The sequence below is a fragment of the Natrix helvetica genome (assembly GCF_964273705.1).
Source record: "Natrix helvetica genome assembly, chromosome: 12".
NCBI lineage: Eukaryota > Metazoa > Chordata > Lepidosauria > Squamata > Natricidae > Natrix > Natrix helvetica.
The window spans coordinates 15,593,147-15,609,832 of NC_138556.1; the positions used below are offsets into that span (position 1 = coordinate 15,593,147).

At 43.1% G+C, this 16,686-nt stretch overlaps 1 protein-coding gene across 2 annotated transcripts in view; it reads right to left on the minus strand.

The window, feature by feature from the left end:
- MYO5A (myosin VA) overlaps positions 1–16,686 on the minus strand; it is a 65,619-nt gene that overhangs the window by 9,119 nt on the left and 39,814 nt on the right. Inside the window, exons 24-35 of one of the 2 annotated variants that reach the window (XM_081964532.1) lie at positions 16,394–16,542; positions 15,651–15,764; positions 14,337–14,480; positions 13,585–13,638; positions 12,311–12,538; positions 10,333–10,433; positions 8,551–8,631; positions 5,789–5,987; positions 4,156–4,249; positions 2,339–2,485; positions 1,558–1,712; positions 121–210 (exon numbers count right to left, since the gene is read on the minus strand). In XM_081964532.1, coding sequence (XP_081820658.1) covers positions 121–210; positions 1,558–1,712; positions 2,339–2,485; positions 4,156–4,249; positions 5,789–5,987; positions 8,551–8,631; positions 10,333–10,433; positions 12,311–12,538; positions 13,585–13,638; positions 14,337–14,480; positions 15,651–15,764; positions 16,394–16,542 — 1,556 coding nt within the window. The remainder of the gene's footprint in view (positions 1–120; positions 211–1,557; positions 1,713–2,338; positions 2,486–4,155; positions 4,250–5,788; positions 5,988–8,550; positions 8,632–10,332; positions 10,434–12,310; positions 12,539–13,584; positions 13,639–14,336; positions 14,481–15,650; positions 15,765–16,393; positions 16,543–16,686) is intronic. The other variant, XM_081964531.1, reaches the window with a different exon arrangement.

A 16,686-nucleotide genomic window follows, 5' to 3' on the forward strand; every position in this document is an offset into this window, starting at 1 on the left:
GATGAAGAACAGTATGGTTAACTTTCTTTAAGCCTACTGGAGGAATGAGACCCATCTCCCACACTTCAAACCTTTGAAGCGCATCCACCAACGGAAATAAACCAAAAATGGAGTACTTACTTCTTCACCGCTATACTGCTTCAGACAGTGCAAAAAACGGCATGTGTTCGACAGCCAGAAGGAGACCATTTCGAAGTCGTCACCTCTTTTCTAAAAGCAAAAATACGGAACAGTAATAATGAAAAGGATGGAAACTCACCAAGGAGAGAAGCAACTTAGAACTAAGAAGAAATTTCCTGACAGTTTAACAACAATTAATCGGTGAAACGACTTGCCTCCAGAGGTTGTGAATGCTCCAACACTGGAAGTTTTAAAGAAGAGATTGGATATCCATTTGTCTGAAGTGGTGCAGGGTTTCCTGCTTAAGCAAGGGGTTGGACTAGAAGACCTCCAAGGTCCCTTCCAACTCTGTTATTCTATTCTATTCTATTCTATTCTATTCTATTCTACTGCACTCTACTCTATTCCTTATTCTATTTTGTCCTGCCCTGCCCTGTCCTATCCCAGCCTATCCCTATTTCTATTCTATATAAAAGGCGATGTGCATTAAAGGAAGTTTAAAATGCAAAATCGTTACAGCCCTTGTACAAACGTTACAGCCCTTGTACATAACATTAGATTCTAGACACCATCCGACGTGCCTCTTTTTTTATTATTATTAAAGGTTTTAACAAATTTTACAAATATTACCCCTTCCCCTTCCCCCCCTCCGACCCTCCCTCCCATCAACCTCCCAGAGCAAAATACAGGGTATAAACATTTAACAATCATACGCTAACATAAGCTAACTGATTTTGACATCCTACCTCCTCTTGTGCTTTAATTCCCCTTTTGCTGAGCTAACTTTAGGTAAATTGTAACATTCTTTGTGCCTTCACTCATAAGCTAATTGAAATTTTCTAGTCCGATATTTATTTTGAATAGAGTCAATCCATCTTCTCCATTCCAACTTACATTTCTCATCCAAATGGTCCTTCAAATATGCTGTAATTTTGGCCATCTCTGCTAGATTTACCTGACGTGCCTTTTTTTGACTGTCTATGGCAGGGGTGTCCAAAGTTGCCAAGTTTGGACACCCCTGGTCTATGGAGATTCTCAGCCATCCGGGTCAGGATTGTCTCAAAAGTGCTCTTTCAAAAGGCAGCTGGACTTTTTTTTTTCCTTGAAGACGCTTCGCTTCTCATCCAACAAGTTTCAGTCAGAATTGAAGAAGCTTCTTGGATGAGAGGCAAAACGTCTTCGAGGAAAAACAAAAGTCCAGCTGCCTTAAAAAAAAAAAAAGCACCTCTGGGACTCTCTTTGAATCGATTTCTGCATGGTGGAATCTGTGCCACAAATGGAGATGGGTCTACTTGTCCTTTATCATTCGAACGGAAAAATACTTCGTAAGCCTCGTCACCTTTTCATGACAGGTTATGTATGATACAGAGCTGATCAACGGTATTTTTTTCTTAATAAACTCCGGACGGACATTTCAATTGGAACCGTAAAACTGACCTTCAAGTTTTTTTTGATGCCGTTAATCGTGGAAGTCAGCAAGGACCTCACTTTTTGATCATCGTTAAGGTAGTCGGAATGGCGGACACACATGAACAAAATGTAAGCTGGCAGCCCTGGGATGAGATTTACCGCCACTCCACGAGGCTTCAGGTCTGAGGGAGAAAGAAGTCACAAAGAGGAATTTATAGGCCAGGGTTCCAAACAGCATCCAAAATAAAATAAGAATCCGAGGCAAGAGGGTCCTCAAAATTCCAATTTATTAAAAGAGCCATGTTGGCACATCTGGGAAAACCCAAATCTGAAAGCTTCCCAGTTTTCCCCACCCAGTTGGAAGTTCAAGATCCTGCCCCAGCACCCACAGGTTCATCACATGTTCCAATCTTCCACTGCCACGAAGACAGCTTCCTCCCATCCAGATCCGGCCGGGTGCAGAGACAAAGATGACCTTGGCTTTCTAAGAAGAATGTTATTATGGCTACATATCGCCCAACTCCATATAATCCCCTCTCCCATTTTCCCACAGTAGAAAGTGAGGCAGGCCTGAAACTCAAAAAGAAAAGACGGCTTGCAGGTCTGACATTATAGATTGTTGCATTTAAAAGTAAAGGTTTCCCTTGTCCCAGTTGTGTAGAACGGTCGAGTGTAAAGTTACTGAAGGAGAAAAGGGAATTTGCTGTGCAGTAGATGAACAATTAAACTGTACATAATGGGGGGGAAAGTGATGTTATGTTTGCAAAACCACCCCACGGCGCATTTTATAAACAGAAAGGCCTCTCACCTAAAATGAGATTCTTAATGAGCTTGGGTTCATCCTCTTTCTTGTATTCTAACATTCCTTGGAAGTCTTTTTCTTTCCTTGGGATATTCACGGGATGTATGGGCTCGTCAATGATCTGCCCAGGTGAAATGTTCTCCATCTGGCCCACTAAAGCAAGGAAAAGAAGAGGGAACAGGAGGTGAACGAAAGCTAGATTCGATCCAGGAAGGTGGCACCGAACTGTGGAGTTTTCTCTCCGAAGGTTCGTGCATTAGTTACAATCCATTAAGAGCTTTGCTTGTTGCTGAAAAAGTACACGTTGTTTATGAACCACCCATAAAGCTCTACAGCAAGTGTGTCCAACTTTGGCAACTTTTTAAGACCGGCGACTTCAACTCCCAGAATTCCCCAGCTGGCCATTCTGGGAGCTGAAGTCCACAGGTGTTAAAGTGGCCATGATTGGACACCCAAGTCAGAATGACAGGAGGGAGGGAAGGAAGGAAGGAGGGAGGGGAGGAAGGAAGAGAGAATGACAGGAAGGAAGGAAAGGACGGAGGGAGGGAGAATGACAGGAAGGAAGGAAAGGACGGAGGGAGGGAGGGAAGGAAGGAAGGAGGGAGGGAAGGAAGGAGGGAGGGAGGGAGGGAGGGAGGGAAGGAAGGAAGGAAGGAGGGAAGGAAGGGAGAATGACAGGAAGGAAGGAAAGGACGGATGGAGGGAGGGAGGGAGAATGACAGGAAGGAAGGAAAGGACAGAGGGAGGGATGGAAGGAAGTAGGGAGGGAAGGGAGAATGACAGGAAGGTAGAAAAGGACGGAGGGAGGGAGGGAAGGGATAATGATAGGAAGGAAGGAAGGAAGGAAGGAAGGAAGGAAGGAAGGAAGGAAGGAAGGAAGAAAGAAAGAAAGAAAGAAAGAAAGAAAGAAAGAAAGAAAGAAAGAAAGAAAAGCTATGGATCTATAGAACCCATAGGAAATATGGGAAACAATCATTTTTGTAAAAAACAAAGTGCTAAAAAAAATGCCGTCCCCAGGTGAGTTCTCTGGAATGCTGAACAGCTAGAAACTTTACCTGGCTTGGTGTCAGTCTAGGACAATTAAAATATAACACACAGCAACTGGAAAAACCGCTAAAGCTAACCGGCAGCCGGTCAATAAGAGAAAGCTTCTAGTATCCGGAGTTTCTACCTAGCTCTGAGATTTTCCTGGTCTGCCCACACACCTTGTTGAATGCAGGAACTCAAGGAGCCTGCAACGCACCTGCAGAGCCAATGCAGCCGGCTATATTTAGCATGTGCCAAAGGGAAGGCAATGATTTGATCTCAGCCACTCCTTTAAGGTAATCTTTACGAGAGCAACTTTTCCCCCTCAGGTGTGTGGTTGGGAAAATGCCTTACGAAGGGCGATGCACAATCAGGTGAAGAATGCAGAGTGGGTTAGCAAGCAAGCCAAGAGCAGATTTTTGGGACCGGATTGTCTCCAAAGAGCTTCCCTTTTGCCCTCCCCAGGCTTCAGGAAGGCGGGAGGGTTGTGTGCACAAGCGGGGGGGGCAGCGGGGGGAGGTTGTATGCGCATGCATGTGGGGAGGGGTTGAATTATGACTGTGGGCACACACGTGTTTTCAGCACCCAAGCCAAAAAAGGTTACCCATCACCCTCTTAAGACAACCTGTGCAGCTCCTTCAATGCATCCAATCTTCCTTATTATTGCAGAATACCACTGTTATTTTTCTTCAGCAACTTCAGAAACCCTTGCCTCAAACAGATTTTTTTTAAAGAAAGCATGCCTGCATTTAATATTTAGAAGCAGAAACCCTTTTGACCGCAGGCGAATACTTTACCTTCAAGCTCATCAATTTTCTTGGCGAAAACTTTCAGCTGCTTCTTCAGTTTCCGGACCGTTTTGTCCTGTTTCTCCATCTGCTCCATTAAATCCTACCCAACAAAATGGAGGACAAAACGGGTGAGGGGCTAAAAGGAACCAGAAAAGCAACAGACTATTTTGGCCCACCAATGGAGCTGGCAGCAGATTCGGACAGAGAGGAGGTTGGGGAGGAACATGGCCCAGTCCTGGAGTCTGGGGAAGGCTCTGATGAGGGCTCTGGGTCGGAGGCCAGAGAGGGGCCACAGCCGTATGCCAGTTATCAGCTGCCTTCAGAGTCAGACATCAGTGAGGCAGAAGAACAGCTGGAGCCTGTTCCCAGTGTGCGCATGTGCAGAGTTGCCAGACGAAGGAAACAGCTAAAGAACAGGGGTTGACTTGGGAGGAAGGCCACAGGTGGATGATGAATGGCCCCTCCCAGAGGAAATAAAAGAGGAGCGAGAGAGGAGGGGAGTTTGCAGGAGACAATTAGTTCATTCCTGCATTCTTGCCATTGTGAACCATCTTGAAAAACTGTGGGAGAGGAAAGACTTTGCTGGAGAGGAATTCACTGTAAATTAAATAAAAGGGGTTTATCGGGACAAGGACTCAGCATCGTGCTGTTGGGGAAGCCTAGCTCAGAATAGACAAAACAGAAACCGATGCTGTTAGTGGCGTAAGAGAAAACTCAGGACAGCTGGGAGGCAATGCCACCATCTGGCTTAGATTGGCAAGGCTGCGCATGGCCTGGATGTTACATAAAAACCTTACTTTCTAGGAGACTGAAATGCATGCAGTATGACAGAGGTGACCTTGTTGAAGAGATGCAACAGATCCAAGCATCCTGGTTTCTGGCAGATCCTCTCCCACAGGACTAAGGAGATATGGGGCACCTGGTAATCCTCATTAAACCTTCAGAAACATTTGGCAGACTTCAGGCCTGTTCCTATTCTGGATACATTTGCTGAGACAAAAATTATCTGGTCCTTTCCATGTCCCACTCCTTGTCCTGACAAAAACCTCTTTTATTGATTTACTGTGAATTCTGCTCGTTCACATCCAGCAAAGTCTTTCAAGGGAGGATTTACAGTCACAGACCTTCTCTGGCTTGGAGAGCTGCCAGGCCGATATCTGCAAAACTTGGCAAGGAGTCTCGGAGAGTCGCAGGCCAATTAAGCGAATGAATTGTCTCCTGCAAACTCCACTCCCCTTTCGCTCCTCTTTGATTTCCTCTGGGAGGGGCCATTCATCATCCACTTGTGGCCTTACTCCCAAGTTGACCATTGTTCTTTAGTTGTTCTCTTCCTCTGGCAACTCTGCGCATGCGCACACTGGGAACAGGCTCCAGCTGTTCTTCTGCCTCACTGATGTCTGACTCTGAAGGCAGCTGATCATCGGCATATGGCTGTGGCCCCCTCTCTGCCTCTGACACAGAGCCCTCCTCAGAGCCTTCCCCAGCCTCCAGGACTGGCCCATGTCCCTTCCCAACCTCCTCTCTGTCCGAATCTGCTGCCAGCTCTGCGAGCACCGAACCGGCAGTAATGCTGGCAGGAACCCACCCCTGGTGAGAACAGCTGGGATTTCCGGACTACTGAGTTACACAAAGTCCTTACCAGGTTCTCATTGGTCAGACGGGTGATTTCATGCTGCAGACTGGCCTCTATCCGGGCTTCCGGGGGCAGCTGGAGGTTCTGGGCCAGCAACTGCTGCTGGCGGTTATTCTCCTCCTTCAGACTCTGGATCTCTCCACGGAGGGCCCCCAGATCGTTCTCGTGGCTTCTCTTCTGAGCCTGCAGCTGAGATTCCAGAAGCCTGCAAGAAGCCCATTGAGGAAGGCCAAGAGGGAAGGGAAGGTCAGGAAGAAGAAACATTTGAAAGACTTTCTCATGCACAGATTGGGCGTTTCAACCGCTGCTGATAGGAGTAAGCGACCGACTGATTAGGGAGAGGAAGAAAGAAAACCAGAAGAAGGTTCTTTAAACCCTTTTTGAGTGTCTTGAGGCTGAAAACTTCCCTTGCCTTGACTAGGGAGATTCTGAGATCATGGTTGCCCCATAACCTTTCCTTGAAGACGTTTCACTTCTCTTCCAAGAAGCTTCTTGGAGAAGCGAAACGTCTTCTTGGGAAAAGGAAGTCCAGGTCCCTTGGCTTGAACTGACTTCACCCATGCAGCTGAAATAGGGGCCGATCCCACACAAACATGCTTGCGCTTTCGGGTTTTCTTCCAAAGACAGCTGAGCTACGAAACCATGAAGCAGGTAGGTATCTTCTGGGGAGACGTTTCTCAGTCTCAGCAAGCTTGAGATGCATGGATTTTTCAGCTTCTAGAATTCTCCTCCTAGCAATTCCAGACGCTGAACTCCACCCAATGCTTAAGGCTGGTGTAAATGCTACTTTACAGCCATAGCTACTGCAAAGAGGACAATTTATCGGGGTGGGGGGGAGTCTATAGGGCACTATTGGCAGGGCAGAAAATCTACCATTTGTAAAGGTTAACAAGATTGTATATACCACCTACACTGAAGTTTATTACAAGTAAATACAATTTGGTGATTGCTACGTTTTTATCATCCTAGGAAGTATTTCGATTTTCTGTCTCAGACACCTAACATCTTAGGCTAATGCTGGTCTCTAAACCCCAGTGGATTATTAAGTAACCCAAGCCCTTAAGGGCTCTATAATTGGTTTCCTACAAGCAAAAGGGACAAAGAAATGTTTTACAATTAAAATGTAGCTAGAATAGAACAGCAGAGTTGGAAGGGAGCTTGGAGGTCTTCTAGTCCAACCCCTTGCTTAGACAGGAAACCCTATACCACTTCAGACAAATGGTTATCCAACATCTTCTTAAAAACTTCCATTGTTGGAGCATTCACAACTTCTGGAGGCAAGTTGTTCCACTGATTAATTGTTCTAAACTGTCAGGAAATTTTTCCTAAGATGCTTCTCTCCTTGATTAGTTTCCACCCATTGCTTCTTGTTCTACCCTCAGGTTCCTTGGAGAATAGTTTGACTCCCTCTTCTTTGTGACATCCCCTGAGATATTGGAAGACTGCTATCATGTCTCCCCTAGTCCTTCTTTTCATTAAACTAGACATACCCAGTTCCTGCAACCGTTCATCGTATGTTTTAGCCTCCAGTCCCCTAATCATCTTGGTTGCTCTTCTCTGCACTCTTTCTAGAGTCTCAGCATCTTTTTTACATCGTGGCAACCAAAACTGGATGCAGTATTTCAAGTGTGGCCTTATCAAGGCATTATGAAGTGGTATCTATTAAGAAGTTCCTATTCTTCAGGATTATTCTGCTCGGAGTGAAACAGAAGTCTCCTAACTAAAGCAAAAATGACCCATAAGGATCATAGGCTTTGAAAGATTTTCTAAGCTTTGGTTTTAAAAGGGGTATTACTGCAGCTCCAAAAGGCCCAAAGAGAAACTAATAAGGAAAAAAAAAATTCCCGTGCTACTGATTCACCAAAGACTGATTCACCATACGTGAATCAATTGTGGGAGGGGGAAAAATAAATAAATACAAAGAATAAATAAACAATTATTTATCAACGCTAGCACTGCGTTTCTTACATACAGGTGGATATCTCAACTAGACTATCTATAATCAGACACAGCCTTTCAGGGTTTAAATATGTCTAAGCAGATCAGCTAAGAGCTACCTCGACTAAGCACATGAAGGTAAATGTGGATAATTTACCTTTCGTTTCTTTGCCATTTGCTCTAGAACCTTCTAGCAATTCTGGAGCACGGGGACAAGAAACAAGAAGCTGCAGAGCCACCTCTCCCCCTGCTTTCCCTGCAGCAAAGATCCCCCCATCCCCCAAAAAAGTTAGCTTCTTGCAAACTTACAAAAAAGATGCAGTTAAATGTACATGTTTTGTTAGCAGTATAAGAAAAGGAAAGAAACCGGTTAAGTTGGCATTCTTGGCAAAAGGAGCATTTTGAGTGTTGTTTGATTGAGCTAAATATGAAACTTTCATTCTCCCTTGACTATAAAAATAGCACAAGACAGTACATTTTTTAGAGAATATAGACATATATTTAAAAACTGGCTTCCCCATTCTCCAGTAAGTAGATGTATTTAGGGGCTATATTTACAGAAAAGGGTGCACATACTGTGTTGAGACCATTTTCAAAATGGCCTGAATCTGATTTTTGGGGAAATGGTCTGCAGAATAGTTATTTGGAATGACTTAAAAGTAAATCCTATTAATACATAAATGCACACTCTTCTTTCTCTTCCTTTAACAAACACGTTTGGGTCGAATGTAATTGCCAAAAGCAGCTCCACAGCATGTTAGTGACAGGAAGAAGGCAAGAAAGAATGCGAATTAAAACAACAACACCCCCATCCTGAGAAATCTTGTAACCTGTTGGTTTGTTTTAGCCCTTCATATACCAGCCACAGTTCGCCATCCTCGTTCAGCAAATGACAGTCTTGAGGAGATGATCTTCCGAGAAAAATGTTTTTTTTTAAATGCAGAAACAAAAACAAAAGGGTCACGTGATGGAAATGATGGGATAGGCTAAGTAAAAGGACAAGGAGAGTGTAATTAAGAGGACAAAAAGAAGTATCTTTTTTGGGGGGGTCTCAGTAAATATTAATTCCAAGCTGTTTACTCAACCGATCTTGTACAAATTTATTGAGAATCAAATCCCAAGATCCTCATGCCTAAATTTAAACAAGAATGCAGCCTTCCTAACTTGCATTTGGGCAATCCTGTCTAAAACTACTGGTTTCACTGGGACTTGCCCCAATGTAAATATAGAAGTACATATTATTTCTCTTACTATGGAAGTAATGCAGTTGTAAAAGAGAACCTGATAAAGCAATCCAGATGACAAGATGTGTTTTCAGATAAGGCTGCTTTTTTCTAGATTCGTTAAACCCAAACAAATATGCCTCATTCTCATTATATCCAGGTAAGGATTTTAACACAGCACAAACAACTGAAGGATCTTCTCAGATTTATTTATTCACTGTGACAGGAGGCCAATGTAATATTTCTGGGCGATGATGCCAATCAGAAGGTATTTTCACTGCTGTTCAGCCTAAGGGCGGGTCTGATACTGCAACCCAAGTTGGCAAGAGGGAGTGCCAGTGCCCTATATGATCTACCAGCTTCTTTCCATCCCTGGAACAATTTTGCATTTTAAAAAGGGTTTTTTTTTCCTTCCTTTATAAGAACAATTCTGAGAAGTGAAAACAAAGGCACAGAAAGAAGCTGTATTTTCATATGAGGGTTTAGCAAATTTCATAACAGTCGAAACCACAAACGGCTTTTCAAACATCGCATGCAAGCTTATTGGAGGTTCATTTTCCTATGAAAGCTGAAAGGCACTAAAGCCATCTTGCTCTTTAGAGAGATTCATACTAAAGGACCCAAAATGTGTACGTCTAAAAATCAAGATTTATGGAATGAAAACGCTGGAGGTGTGCAAAAGGTTGTGAATTCAAAATACTCTGTTTGGAGCTTGAAGCAACTATCCCTGTGATGGCAAACCTATGGCACGCAGAGCCCTCTCTGTGGGCACATGCGCTGTTGCCAGCTGCTCTTATAGTTTTCGGTCACTTGGTCTTTGGGTTTCCAGCCCTCTGGCACGTGCGAAGACCAGCTGGCTGGCTCTGATGCCAATCAGAAAGTATTTTCACTGCTGTTCGGCCGAAGGACAGGTCTGATACTGCAACCCAAGTTGGCAAGGACTGCCAGCTGGCTGGCGTGTGCCTAAGCGCCGGAAACCCAAAGACTAGTTGGCCAGTGCGCTGGTCTTTGGGTTTCAGGCCTGTGCGCACACATGCACGCATTCTGGTTTGGGCACTCAGTGCCGAAAACTTTCGCCATCACTGGACTATCTCACATTCAAGATGGGCTGTTTTGATCATTTTGGAAGTGGTTTAGGGCTCAGGGTATTATATCTGAAGCTTCAAGCACTTCCAAATACACCATTTCAAATACAAGGAAGGGCTTTTCAAATCCAAAGCAGTTTGACAGTTGAAAAGTTTTGTACACTCCAAAGGGTTGGAGAGGAGGAAGAGGAGGGGAGACAGAAAGACACACACACACACACACACACAGAGAGAGAGAGAGAGAGAGAGAGAGAGAGAATGATTAATGTTGGGAGACAACGGTTCAAGATCTTTAGGCATGTACCTGTTTGTCTCCTTCAGTCCAATATAAGCCTGAGCGATCTCTCCTTTGTCCTTCAACTTCTGAACATCTTCCAAAAGAATTGTAGAGTCTGTCATGGTGTTCTGGGGAGCCATCAATGGGAGAAACAAATGAGAATGATTCAATAGCACATGCTTTAAGTACGGGCTGGTCTCAGCAGCAAACAAAATGCGTGCTACAATCATTATTTAGTTGTCATTAATGTAGACTTGTCTATGCTGCTCTTGTAGAGGAGCTGCTAAAGCAATTTGCTCTAAGTGGGTTGGACCAACATCAAGAGGTGGCTTGAGTCCACGTCTTAATTGAGTCATGAGCTTCCCGGGCTGATCTCTGGCCTAGCCATGCACTCTGTCTCAATTACATATCTCAGGGGTGTTTCAAAGCTGTGACAGATACAGCAACGCAACAACAAAAGCTTCTTGATGTAGGAGAAGAGATGGCAGAACTGGGGGTGGAGTGAAAAGGCGGAATCAGCCTAGAATGCCGACATAGTCACAAGAGAACTAAGTCCAATCCCTCCCCCTTGAGTGCTGTTGATCCTTATCAAACTCTTAGCATGTTATTTGTCCATTAGTTGGGAAGATTCCTGCGTGTAGGCTTTAAGCAATAAGTCAGTTTAATTAAAACTTTTGCCTGTGGACCTGATCTTTCTTGTTCAGCTAAAGGGCTATAAAGGGGGGGGGGGCTTCTTTTTCTTTTGGACATTCTTATTTTAGGAAAGTTATTGCCAAAGTAAAAAAGAAGAAGAAGAAATACTACAACGATAATGTACCGCAGAGCAAAAACGTCCCTTGCTACTTTCGTGGGCTCAATTCCGTGGCTTGCTTGAACGCATTAATACGGACACGTGGGAGGTTACAAGGATCCCGGCATTAAAAATAAAATTATCCACAGCAATGTTTACCTTATCATCCTGGTAATCCATGTGCAAGCAGGAAAATAGAGAGAGAGAAATACTATTATCTAACATACTTGCTCATTAATTAAAAGTTGACGGATGAATAAATGCAACTGCACCAGCATTGGCCTGTTAGCTAGCCTAACACGTTTCAAGGGAAATTGTTTCCTGTAGGAAATTGCTAATCTCTAAAACAGGGGTCTTGGAAACTTTAAGATTTGTGGACTTCCAACTCCCAGATTTCCACAGCCAGCATGACTTGGCTTGGGAATTCTGGGAGTGGAATCCCACAGATTTTAAAGTTACCAAGGCTGGACATCCTTGCTCTAAAGCAGGAGTGTCAAACTTGCATTGCATCACATGACATATTGGGACTTTTCCCCCCACTTCGCTAAACCGGGCGTGGGTGTGGCCAGCGCATGGGCCGGGAGTTTGACAGCCCTGCTGTAAAGCTTCAGAAAGCCATTCCAGATGACCGTGGCAAACCCAATGGGAAGGAGCTGAGCATGCTTCCCCCCACCTCCCTTCCAACATGGCATAAACTAATACAACAGTGGATGAAAACCAATGGATACTCCGCCGTACTCAATGGTGAGAAGGAATAGCTTTATGCAGAGATTAAGAGATTACCCACGTAGCCTGCACTGCTAATGAGCTACAGAAGAAAACCCATGCTAGTATTTGGCTTGATTCTGGATCGTTCTTTGGGAGAAAAGAAGCAACGTCACCTGCCATCGTACTACCTAACCCCGTGATAGCGATCCTATGGCACGTGTGCCCAAAGTGACACGTGAAGTCATATTGCCTGGCACGCACGGCCTTGCCTGTTTGTCTTCCGGGTTTCTGGCATGCATGCAGCTGTCCTTCGCGCGAGCGGCAGTGCTGAAAACTGGTGCATGCACACTAGAACCCGGAAGTTCATCTTTTCCGGAGTGCGACCCTCGATGAGCGTGTGCGCGACATTTCCACGCGACCTTTTTGTCACTCAGTGCCAAAAAAGGTTAGCCATCACTGACCTAACATGAACACGGACAATACCACCAGTTCGGTTTCTGTATTCACCTTGTACGGCACTGCCTCCTTCTGGCTCATCAGCTGAGACCTCAGGATGAGAACTTCCTCCTTGCGGACCTCCAGCTCTTCACTGACAGAGGTCATCTGGTCCAAAAGGACCCTGTATGCTGGGGCACCAGGCATCGTGACATCTGGACCACTCTTTTCCATCAAGCTCTTCCTCAACTCGTTCAATTCGTTCTTTAGTTTCTTATTCTCCGACTCGAGCTCTTGCCGCTGCAGGGTATAAGATGGGAGGAAACAATAAAAACAGTTGTCCTCCTTCACCAACGGGTCTAATAGAAATCAAGATCAAAGTAAAGAAGGCCATTTTATTTACTGATGGGTTTGATTAAAAAAAGTCCTGACCTTTATATATTTCACAAACAAAGGTCTACTTTAAACCCTGTGCTTTTTATTTTTCTTTATGTACACTGAGAGCATGTGGACCAAAGACAAATTCATTGTGTGTCCAATCACACTTGGCCAATAAAGAATTCTATTCTATTCTTCTATTCTATTCTATTCTATTCTACTCTAATGATTCTTGATGAATGCATTCTATTTTATTTTTCTTTATGTACACTGAGAGCTTATGCACCAAAGACAAATTTCTTGTGTGTCCAATCACACTTGGCCAATAAAGAATTCTATTCTATTCTATTCTATTCTATTCTATTCTATTCTATTCTATCCTATTCTAATGATTCTTGATTAAGGCATTCAATTTTATTTTTCTTTATGTACACTGAGAGCATATGCACCAAAGACAAATTCCTTGTGTGTCCAATCACACTTGGCCAATAAAGAATTCTATTCTATTCTATTTTTCTATTCTATTCTATTCTATTCTATTCTATTCTGATTCTTGATGAATGCATTCAATTTTATTTTTCTTTATGTACACTGAGAGCTTATGCACCAAAAACAAATTCCTTGTGTGTCCAATCACCCTTGACCAATAAAGAATTCTATTCTATTCTATTCCATTCTATTCCAACATGCCTAGAATGGAAAAGTAGTCTAGAAATGTTGGTACTTCCAGATCCACTGATGGATCACAAATTCCATGTAATTTTGTGAGTGTGCCTCAGGCTAATAATTAAAATAATCAAATCATTACTGGCTTCCATATATGCTTGTACGATAGCATGTACATGAAGCATTGGGATATTTTAAAAATAAGTTCAGTAAATATCATTTAAATCTGTTTTTCTAATTTAGCCTATTTTGGGGGGTAATGCATAGGATTCAGGGATCCCAAATACAATACTTTTCACAACCTTAAGTGATTCGTATTCCAGCTCTGCTCCCCTCATCTGAGGCCTTTCTTCTTCCTGGAAAAATTCAAAGTGGAAACAAAAATATTGCACTTTTAGAAAGAGAACATTTCAGACACTATCAAGAAGAAATGGATAGTTCAGTGAAGTCCCTGTATTCATTTTTAGATAATTAGTAATGTTTATTTAATGTTTAATGGACTAAATTCTATAGTCAAGCCAAGAGAGAAAGGTGAGTGATTTTCAAAAGATCACAATTACTAAAAATATCCTTGGTAGCTCTGCAGACTGTATCAACAACATTAAGAAAACAGGTAAAAACAAGATTAAAACCTCTTTTAAAGTGCTCCTGGGGGCTGGGAGGGGCAAAAACGGCCCGTTTTTCACTCGATTTTGCCCTCCACAGCCCCCAGGAGCACTTTGCAAGCCTCCCAAACCCTCTGCACGTCCATTTTTGCACTTTTGGTAGGCCAAAAAATGCTGTATTCAGTGTATAAGACACACCCAGATTTTCACCCTCTTTTGGGGGGCGAAAAAGGTGCGCCTTATACGCCGGAAAATACGGTATATCTTCTCAGCTGAGTCGGATTGCCGCGCTTCAGCTGTTTTCCTCCCCAGCAGAGATGCGGAAGGAACGTTTTCTCAAAGCGCGCGATCACCGAACCGGTTGTTCAACCAGTAGGATCCCACCACTGATCCCAACTGTCCCCATCGCCTGGACTAGAAGATATGTGATTTTTTTCCCCCCACCTTACCTTGGCCTTGGCTCTCAGAACTTGGTCTTCTTTCTTCTCTAGCTCGTCCTGCAGGGACTGCTTTTCCAGCTCCAGCTCCTTCACTCGTTTTTGTAGTTTGAGGAAGAGAGACATGTCCAAAGGTGCCTTTTTCTCACTTGGTTCCTGATTGACAGGGCAAATGGGGAAGGGTGGAGATCAGAAAGTTCTACTGGAAGGAGGGGCAGATCTGCATACTTTTTTTGTTATCGTGAGGAAAAAGATGAAAGCACATGGGAAATAAGGGCTTTCAGGAAAACAGGCCCACACCGTAGAGGACCAAACGTGGCAGCAACATTGGAGGAGCAGCTGACATTCTCTATAAGGAACAAACCCCAAGTTGGCTTTAAATGAACACGCCAACGTTGAATGAATGGAGAAGTTAGCAAGCATAGATAAAATAAGTAAGTAACCCTAAGTAAGCCTAAATAAGTAAGCATCAAAAGACGGGATGGAGACGTATACATTTGACTTGTTTAAAAGAGCTGCATATGGATGTTAAATGTTATTCAAATTGTTATTGTAGAAGTAAAAAGAAATATATCAAAAGGTGAGTCTGATAAACAAAGCTATTTTAAAAAGTATTGGTCCTAAAGCTTTAAAAAAATGAAGCCTAGTACACAATTTAAGGTCCACCCTCCACTTTCGATTGACTGTGGCTTTCTGCCTTATTTTTATGGAAAGAAAAACAACAACAACAACAGGTGGACAGCTAAGACTCCAATACTAAGTTCTTGTCTCTTTGTAATGTTGAGATGTTTTTAAATCACACTTTAAAAACCTGACTCAGCCATCACGTAATTAATACATGGGACATTTCTGGATATTCAAAAATGATCTCCAGAATGGATGAGATGATGACAAAATCTGCATCCCGAGCCAAGGAAACTTATATATATACATATACATATACATATACATATACATATACATGTGTTGTATTTGTGCTGATAAATAAATAAAGGGAGACTAGTATAGATCTATTTCAAGCTATTTAGCTCTCATCAGCTAGCTGGGATTGGCTAGCTGATGAGAGCTAAATAGCTTGAAACAGATCTATACTAGTCTCCCTTTATTTATTTATCAGCACAAATACAACACAAATATAAAAAGGCAACATTAAAAATGTGGTTTGCTGCCTGGATGGTCTCCTGTAGTGAGCCGATAGACAGAAAGGGGGAGTAGTGAGTTTCCTCCCATATTTGGGCATACCAGGGGTTGTAACACACATACATACATACATACATACATACATACATACATACATACATACATCACAAAATTGACCAACCATACCTCTGTTCCCATTGGAAACTCTTCAGCCTCAGCGAGCTCAGAGCTGTAAGTATATTCTGATTCATTGCTGCTATGAGTGGAGTCCGTTCTCTTGTGCCCAGGTTTGGAAATACTCTGGGAAGGGAAGCAGCGCTAGCATTAATTTCGGTGCCTCCATGGGCTAAACGTTTCCTGCCCTTTCATTGTTTCATCTCTTGGAGAGAATTTAGAAAACTTACAGAGAAAATGGTAGGTAGGACATACATAGAAGATAGATAGATAGATAGATAGATAGATAGATAGATAGATAGATAGATAGATAGATAGATAGATAGATAGATAGATAGATAGATAGATAGATAGATAGATGATAGATAGATGATAGATAGATAGACAGACAGACAGACAGACAGACATGGTAGATAGAAGATGTAGGTAGGTAGGTAGGTAGGTAGGTAGGTAGGTAGGTAGGTAGGTAGGTAGGTAGGTAGTATTGATTGACATAGATGATAGATAATGATATATGGATAGATAGATGGATGGATGGATGGATGGATGGATGGATGGATGGATGGACGGACGGACAGACAGACAGGAAGGATAGAAGATGATAGATAGATAGATAGATAGATAGATAGATAGATAGATAGATAGATAGATAGATAGAATGTTCATCTTACCTCAAGGTAATTATGCACATTCCCATTTCTCTGGAGCTATTGGAAAACAAGTCTGACACTGAATTTGGCATCTGGTCCACTCACCTCCATCAGCCTCATCTCATCTTTCAGGTCATCATATCGCTCTTCTAACCGGCTGAATTCTTGGAGCAGATTCTGATACCTCTGCCTTTCATTGTTCAGGTCTAGGTCCAGTTGTTTTGTCTCCTCCAGATGCTTTTTCTCCATGACCTCTGCAAAGAAAAAGAAAAACCAAAGCAAGACTTCACCCACTGCTTTCTCTCTACAAGTGAGAAATGGGGATTCCTTCCCTATTTCCCAGCATTCCCACGTTCAGATCCACAGGCCTACTTAAGCACAGAAACTAGTTTTTAAAA